The sequence below is a fragment of the Liolophura sinensis genome, chromosome 6, assembly GCF_032854445.1.
Source record: "Liolophura sinensis isolate JHLJ2023 chromosome 6, CUHK_Ljap_v2, whole genome shotgun sequence".
NCBI lineage: Eukaryota > Metazoa > Mollusca > Polyplacophora > Chitonida > Chitonidae > Liolophura > Liolophura sinensis.
The window spans coordinates 64,612,308-64,620,705 of record NC_088300.1 but is presented as its reverse complement, the minus strand read 5'-3'; the positions used below and the strand labels follow the sequence as shown (position 1 = coordinate 64,620,705).

General features: G+C 37.9%; 1 protein-coding gene across 1 annotated transcript; it reads right to left on the bottom strand.

Annotated features, from left to right (window-relative positions):
* Positions 1-903: 903 nt before the first annotated feature.
* LOC135468410 (serine racemase-like) lies at positions 904-8,288 on the bottom strand. The gene is made up of 9 exons (XM_064746656.1): positions 8,075-8,288; positions 7,577-7,618; positions 6,800-6,966; positions 5,991-6,075; positions 5,617-5,743; positions 4,265-4,315; positions 3,179-3,306; positions 2,706-2,756; positions 904-1,949 (listed from the first exon to the last, which is right to left on the bottom strand). The coding sequence occupies exons 1-9, from the start codon at positions 8,252-8,254 to the stop codon at positions 1,809-1,811; spliced, it is 972 nt and encodes a 323-aa protein (XP_064602726.1). The 5' UTR covers positions 8,255-8,288; the 3' UTR covers positions 904-1,808.
* Between the last annotated feature and the right edge of the window lie 110 nt (positions 8,289-8,398).

Genomic DNA, 8,398 nt, shown 5'->3' with positions numbered 1-8,398 from the left:
CTTCTCGGTAAAGCAACTGGAGCAAGAGCTACGTTTGAACTCCCATCCAAAATGTTAAGAAACTGGTGAATTTGAGCGATATACTTTCTGCTCAGTCAGCAGGGAGAAGTCTTTTACACTGTATACATATTCACAATGAGCAATTTCTATTTAAAAGAAAATGTATTTCTGTACACTATTTCTACTTATTAATTACAATAATTAGCATTACATGTATTATATTTTATTGAACGCAGAGAATAATATTAAAGTCATGTGATGCGTTCAAACACTGACCTCTGAACCAACATAAAGTAGAATGACTGACACTGCCATGCGCAGATATTATTCTCTAATTATACAGTGCTAAGATCTTGCCATTAAATCAACAAGACAGACCAAAATTATTACATTGTCACAGGTATGAATGTTTATCATATGTGTAAGGATTGCAGAGAAGTGAATTCATATGTTATAGAGTTGAACACCATTGTGGTGGTAAAAAGACAATGTGGGGAGTTAGAGCACAGCTTTACCACGGAGGTCTTTGATACGCAAATTGTGAACTGCATTCGGCAACCCATGTACTATGGGAGGCAACTGCAACCCTGTGAACAGCTGAGCAAAATGTGGAGCTAAAAGGTAAAAAAACTTCCTTGCTCTTTGATATGCAAACCACTACAGATGATTGGCTATCTGTGTTGTATGGGTGGCCACAGCAACCCTATGATTGGCCAAAAACTTAAACCTAATTGGAGTCCAACAGCATCTGATCCCCCTCTCACAACACCTCTCCTTACTTTGTAAGGCGAGCTAACAATGGGAGGACAAAAAGTTTGCAGTGAGTGAGTGAGTGCTTGAGATTTAACGTCGTACTTAACAATTTTTCAGTCATATGACGATGAAGGAATCCTTAGAGTGCCTTCTTTTTGCAGTACGGATTTCCACCACTCTTTTATCTAGTGCTGCCTCACTCAGGCGCCAAGTAAGGTGCCCGCCCGAGCCATTATACTGATATGGGTCAACCAGTTGTTGCACTATCCCCTGAATGCTGAACACCAAGCGAGGAAGTTACAACTTCCTCTTTTAAAGTCTTAGGTGTGACTTGACCCAGGATTTACCCTGGATCTACTGCTCCCGAAGCAGATGCTCTACCAACTGTGCTATCGGTGCCGGTCAAAAAGTTTGGAAGAGTAGACAGCAATCTTTCTAGATTGAATTCCACAGAAGTTAGAGCTTGAGCCATGGGTACCTCATTTATTTCTCACAATATAATGATTATGAAACTATGTACAGCCCATATATTTGAAACTGTCTAAATCTGACTTCTCTTATAGCACCACATGCGAAGTATTTTTCTCTTATTCTTTAGCACTAAAATATATGAGTCAAGAAATATCCCACTGGAAAAACAACCTTACATGTACCTCACACCACCAGCTTACCTGACTGGTGTGGGATGTGAACATACAGCCTAACTGTAATTGGGGTTAGTTTTATTCTTTCTATGAAACCACATCAATTTTTGTAACAGCTGAGGAAGAATACAGGCACAAGAGACAAAACTGACATCTTACAGAAACAGGCATCTACACAAAAACTGGTAGGTTAACTGTAATGGTAAATCACACACACTGTGGCATCAAAATACAGGAATAGATATGTAATTCATGTGTATACTATTATAAAATTACATTAAACCCTGGAAAAATAATGTCAGTGTAGAGGTATTATAATTTTCAATAACACATACGATGCAAACAATTGGACTAGAGTATAAAAAATTTAAAAATTGCAACATTTTGTATCTGGACAATAATGTGGAAATTTTATTTCCATGGTAAGTTACAGATGTCCACATTACCCCCACAGAGAATCACTCCCACTTTGGCAATGGCTGGATCAAGCTGTTTCATTTTCTGTGATATAACAGCAGCCATAGCTGCACCAGCTGCAGCCTCTATTACCAGCTGTAAACAACAAATGTATTGATTTCCATTAGAAAACACAGTATCATTATCAAGAATTAATAATGCAGTTATTTAATGTGACACAGAAGACTGCTGCTTTTCTATGTAGGCCGTTGTGATCAATATACACATATTATTTTGTTCACATTGAAAGTTATTTTGCATATCTGAAATAAGAGACTTAATCGTCTTTATAAACTGCCTACCCTTTCATGGCCATGCTGCCTTATGATTCAAATACTTAGTTTCACAACACATATTTCCACTTTGTTTATGTTGGATTAAGGCAAGCTTAGTTATCTTAGGCCATTTCTGTGCTTTGTAAATGTGTTATTGTGGCGTGTGGAGACCAGATGATATAAACATGCATTAGACAAGGTTCATCAAAAGCCATTACAGCATCTTGCATTCAAATGCCCTAGGCCCAGTTGTTCAAAACTGGTTGAAGAATTAATACCAGATTTAATTTTAAGCTTTCAAGTTTAAAGTTTTCAACTTTGTATTTACCCTAAAAACAAATGTGTAACATTGTATTAAATATGAACTAAACTGCTGCAGCTATACTTTGATTTTGGAAAACTGCATTGGCTGCTGAGTTTGGCTAAAAACTTGACTTAAAATTAGTCTATACTTAATAAACTTAATAATACACTGTACTTAATAAAAATATGACTTAATATTAGTATTAGCTAATACACTTTGGGACAACTGGGCAATGATGTTTACAATGTGATTTCATATGCATGCACTATGTACCTTCAATCTCTGGAATGCAAACTTCATAGCATCTTTTATCTGCTCATCACTCTGAAAGTGTAAACAAAAGGAAGCATTTACACATCACTAAAATACATGTGACTTCCATTTAGGGCAAATTATGAATGTCACCATCATTATGAAAACTACTGTTGTCTAATATTTATTGTTGTCTAATATTTAACTAGCCCTATCAGCTTTATTGTTTGTTTTAGAAATTAGACTTGTTAATTTGGCAAAATGTGAATGTTCTTTTTATGGTTCACAATTGGCATTAGAGATTCAGAATTGATGATAACATTTCAAACTTATTCACCTGATCTTGTTTTCACACTGAATGGTAAACCAAACCAGTAGAAATCTCATCAAATAAACTCTCACAACTGGTTTCATACGGTAAATAATATCACACAGCAAGTAAAAATAGCTGGTGTTATTTGAATTTGAACTTTTACTTTTTTGATCAGACTTACCACTGTGAAAACATCCTTCTCAACCAAACTTAGAACTATAGGCCAGGTGAGTTGCCCCACCTGTTGTGTTTTTATACCATCAGCTATTGTATCCAGAAACGTGGGGGGATTCGGCCACAACCTTTTGCCTGCAAACAACCAGGGTCAACGAATCTGGCAAAATTTGGTAAATTTCATTTCTCTCATCATAAAGGATGTCTTTGCTGTGTTACATGATTCAGGAGAATTTTTTTTTTTTTACATAAATGTGGAAGACAGCATATTTTTTAACCTAGTGAAGTTGCTCTCGTGTGAAGAAGAATTTATTTATTTATTTGATTAGTGTACTCAAGAATATTTCACTTATACGATGGCGGCCAGCATTATGGTGGTGGAAACAGGGCAGAGCCTGGGGGAAACCCCACGACCATCCGCAGGTTGCTGACAGGCCTTCTCACATACAGCCGGAGAGGAAGCCAGCATGAGCTGGACTTGAACTCACAGCGACCACATTGGTGATGTGTGAAGAAGGACCTTGAGCTATTGTTACGATGTAACAGTATATCAATTTCTACAGTATCATTGTTACATTAACGTTTTGATGTGACAAATTTTTACAATAAGCTGGGAAAGGAATGTTTCATTGGAACATCAATAAAATGGCATCAGTCATCAAATAACGAATGTACTGACTATCCCAACACATGGATTGCTCCAACTTGGGTGTTTCAAGTTGGAACTCTTTTGTCATTCAAGCTGAAAATCCTACTGTATCATGTGACTTATTATTGACATTAATTTACCAAGCGCCCGTCTCGCCCTGATCTGCAGACACAAATAACACCAACTTCCCTCAAGACTTCTACAATGTTCAGCTCTCAATACTTCTACTATAAATATTCTTTTATATAGCTATTTTATATACCTTTTTTGGTATTTGTAATCAAAAATAGATGCCTAACATTTCTGACAGGTCATAGGGTACTTTAAGATTTTTTACCTTCAGCGTCAAAAGAGTTCTAACTCATAACTGCCATACTTTTACGGATCTTTTGAGCTCTGTAAGATTACCGAATGACACCTTTTCTAATCTTCAGAAACACTTACCTTCCCTTAAGCAATGCTCTAGATCTTTACCCACAGGTTCCACAGCATACACTGGGTGAAAAAAAAAAAAGGATACTTACAAACGATCTATTCACAGTTACTCTCATAACTAACATGGTATTCAGAGAATAAGGTTAAAGTCATGTGATGCGTTCAAATATTGATGTCAAAACCAAAATAAAGTAGAATGATTGACACTGTCATCCACAGATATTATTCTTTAATTAAATAGTGCAAAGATCTTATCATTAAATCAACAAGAAAGGCCAAAGTTATTATACTGTCACAACCATAGCTGTTTATTGTATGTGTAAGTATATCACTGCTGTGGTATATCATTACTGTGGGGAGTTTGTGCACAAATTTACTGCAGAGGCCTTTGATATGTAAATGGAGAACTACATCTGGCAATCCTTGTAGTATGGGTGACTACTGCAATGCTGTGAATGGCTGAGGAAATGTTGAGCTAAGGGGTAAAAAATTTGCTTGGGCCTTGATATACCAATCACTACTGACCACTGGCTATCTGTGTACTATGGGTGGACACTGCAACCCTATGACTGGCCAAAAACTTTATCCAAACTGGAAACTGACATCACCACCGAAAGCATCTGATCCTCCTCTCACAATAACTCTACTTACTTTGTACAAATGAGCTAAAAATCAGAATAATGTACTGTGGCAAACTTAACGTCCATTCTTTTCCTGGAATCACCAATCCAAGGATACTGTAACCCTACCAGATTTATAAAGTTGATTGGTCTTTTACACTGTATTTAAGAATATTTTACTTATACGACCGTGGCCAGAATGATGGCAGGAGGAATCTGACATAGCCTTGCGGAAACTCACAACCATCTGCTGGTTGCTGGCAGATCTTCCCACATGGCAGATTAGTCAGTCATAGGGACTACACTGTTCAGAGGCTGCTGAATGAATGTGTTGCGCGAGCATGTTAACCACTCAGCCACGGATGCCCTGACCAAAATAGAGGAACGTAAGTAGTTTTATCATTGGAGCATAATGCCAAATGGAAGAACCCTGTAATTTATAGTCACTCATACCATGGTGGGCAGTATATTATGAGGGGAGGTAACATGCATGCCTGGAGTAAACCATTGACCTTTGGTATGTTATACTACCAAGCTTTTCCATGTATGAGATGGTGGAAGGCAAATGATCTCCTGTGAACTTCATGTAAGGCAACATCACAGAGCTGACCACTTGTTGCCACTCAGTGGATTCTTGAAAATTCCCCCATCCCAGAATGGTACTTCACCTTCATCTCAGGTGACCGTGAAACTGAAAGGCAAGCACCTTAATGACTCAGTCCCATCCCACTCCCTTCTCACCTCTGATGTTAGGTTTAATTTCCTTGGCTGCCGTGGCTATGCCAGATATCAGGCCCCCTCCACTGATGGGAACTATAATGGCATCTAAGTCTGGGACTTGAGTGAGCAGCTCTACAGCTATCGTTCCCTGCAAGAGCCAGATCAATGACATTCAAGTTCATCTTTTCATTTTTCTCAAGTTAAATACAGGTCATCATAATGAACGACATCTAATGTTAAACAGACAGGCATACTAAAAACAGGCATCTTGTGACAAATGTTTCAGCATGTGATACCAGTACCAACATCTACCATTAACCATTATGAGCCTATAAATTGTAAAGTTATGTAAGCCTCCTGTAAATGATTGATCATTTTTTGTTAAGGGCACCCACCTGACCAGCTATAACTTCATACTTGTCATATGGTGGGATAATCACCTGGCCCGTTTCCTTAGCAACCTTGTTACATGTTTCAACTCTGCCAAATTAAAAAACAGCCATTTAGACCAGAAATGATCAAGTAAATATTTATTTATTTGATTGCTGCCTAATGCATGGTCAGTGGAACCACTCCCATGGTGGGGGCAATAAGTATAAACGTAAGTGATTTTCTGAGGCCAACCCATCAAAAATGGTAGCAATTTAGAAAAACATGTAAGACTGGGGGATAAGCCCCTTGAAATCCTTGGCCCCTGAAATGCCATAATCTGGAATTTTTCATTCATATGTTTGCTGGCTCAAGTAGATACAATCTCCATTCTCATCATTTTCTGAAATAACACAACACCTGACTGTAATTGCGACTATAGATGTCTTCATTAAAATCCCCTGGAGCTGCCAAAATTCCACATACATACTTATCTATCTATAATCTTAAAAAGGCGCCTCCGTGGCTCAGTTCTCACCAATGTGATCGCTGTGAGTTCAAGTCCAGCTCATGCTGGCTTCCTCTCCGGCCGTACGTGGGAAGGTCTGTCTGGGCTTCCCCTGGGCTCTGCCCGGTTTCCACCCACCATAATGCTGGCCGCCTTTGTATAAGTCAAATATTCTTGAGTACGGCGTAGGACACCAATCAAATAGATAAATAAATAGAATCTGATAGATCTTAAGAACAAAACTTCATTACCAGATTAACAGGTAGTCCTAATCAGTACATACCTCTTGAACTAATGGACACTTGCTAACTCTAAATCTACTCTTACCTGGAGGTGGGACTGGACTCACAAAGAATTAAGTTAGCTCCATAGCCCTTGATGGCATCTTGCTTTACGGCTGTAGTATCTTGTGGTACTATTACAGAACAGGGGAGACCAGCCAGTCGTGACGCCCAGGCCACAGCCTGGCCATGGTTACCACTGCTGTGAGTTACCTAAAACACACACGATTCTGTGTCTTAGTGGAGGTACAATAAAATGGTTGAGTGTTCAGTTATCTTGTTTGTTTTGGCTACCATTTTTTTCACTTTTGATGGATGTTCATACCAACACACTGACTTAAATTATGCAAACAATCAGCTAAATATAGAAAATGAAACTTAGCTGCCTAGAAATGGTGACATCAAAGAAGGTTCACTGACGAAACATCTTCCAGGTAATCACAACTTGATTTACAAAGTAGAACTTGTCAGTTGTGTATACTATTACACATCTATTTAAAACTGGGAACAATTAACACTTGTCTTGATTTTGTGTTGGAAACTGTATCAAATTTGAATTCCTTGGTGATCACTGCAAGCAAGAATGATTCTTTTGAGGAGTGGTGTATGCTTTTAAACAAAGACTGGCAAATATGAAAAGATTTGTAATAAGAAAAGCATAAACACTTTCGCTTTATGTCATACACAATATATGATGAGGAAAGATGTATCTTTCATGGCAATTCTGACAAAAGCTGATTTGATCTCTATCACAAATTTTCCCCCGAAGTTTACAATACATATTGCATTAATCAACAGAAGTTTAAGAATAATTGTTAATTACCACTCCTGCAGAAGAATTGCCAGTGTCCTTCAGGGCCAGTATCTGAAAAGAAATATTATCGTGGGATAATTCCATTATTTAGAGTATGATGAAGTTTCCGTATTAGTCTGCAATATGTTTTCCAATATAGTTTTCATTATTCATATCAATGCAGAATTATATGCCCAAGCATATGTAATTATTTGGCGGCAGCTCATATAGGCTAGTTAACTCAATCGGCTTATTTTCAAAATCGTCACCAATGTCAGGAATTTATTTGTTATGAGCACACTATCACATCAGTTTTATGCTGCAAAGTAAAGTCCACTTATTTATTATTTTTTCAATGAAAATGTCTCAATTATTAATTCTCAGTCTGTCCTGATTACCTCTCAATAAAATGGTCTTGCAAAGAGATATTACAAAAAAAATTCTTCTATTTCTTGTTAACTTCATTAATTTTATTTGAGACGAAAAGTTCTTTTATTATGGTTTAACTAAAAATAGTTTTCTCCTCACAGCATTTAGTGCACCTCTAGCCTTGAACGATCCAGTTTTCTGCAAACATTCGGCTTTAAAATACACTTTTCTTCCTGCTATTTTGTCTACTGACGAACTGGTAAACACGGGTGTCTTGTGAATATGACTGACAATTCTTTCGTGGGCCTTCAGGACGTCTTCAAAACTGACCCTAGACATCTTTGATGTATATGTACGCTTGAAGGGGATTCCTCCCGCCTACTCCGCGGGGAGATTCCCCACGTGAGCCAGACACTTGCGCCCTCTTTCGTCTAAACCACTGCCTTCCTTGGTGTAAACTGGCTTTTCATTGGCTGCATTGTG

What these genes read in the sequence shown, in the direction of transcription:
- LOC135468410 (XM_064746656.1), bottom strand. Translation starts at nt 8,254, where the DNA reads ATGTCTAGGGTCAGTTTTGAAGACGTCCTGAAGGCCCACGAAAGAATT. An exon ending in GAGTCCAGTCCCACCTCCAG is followed by an intron (nt 6,076 to 6,799) that starts GTAAGAGTAGAT and finishes TTAATTTGGCAG; the next exon opens with AGTTGAAACATGTAACAAGG. An exon ending in AGAAGGATGTTTTCACAGTG is followed by an intron (nt 2,757 to 3,178) that starts GTAAGTCTGATC and finishes TTACACTTTCAG; the next exon opens with AGTGATGAGCAGATAAAAGA.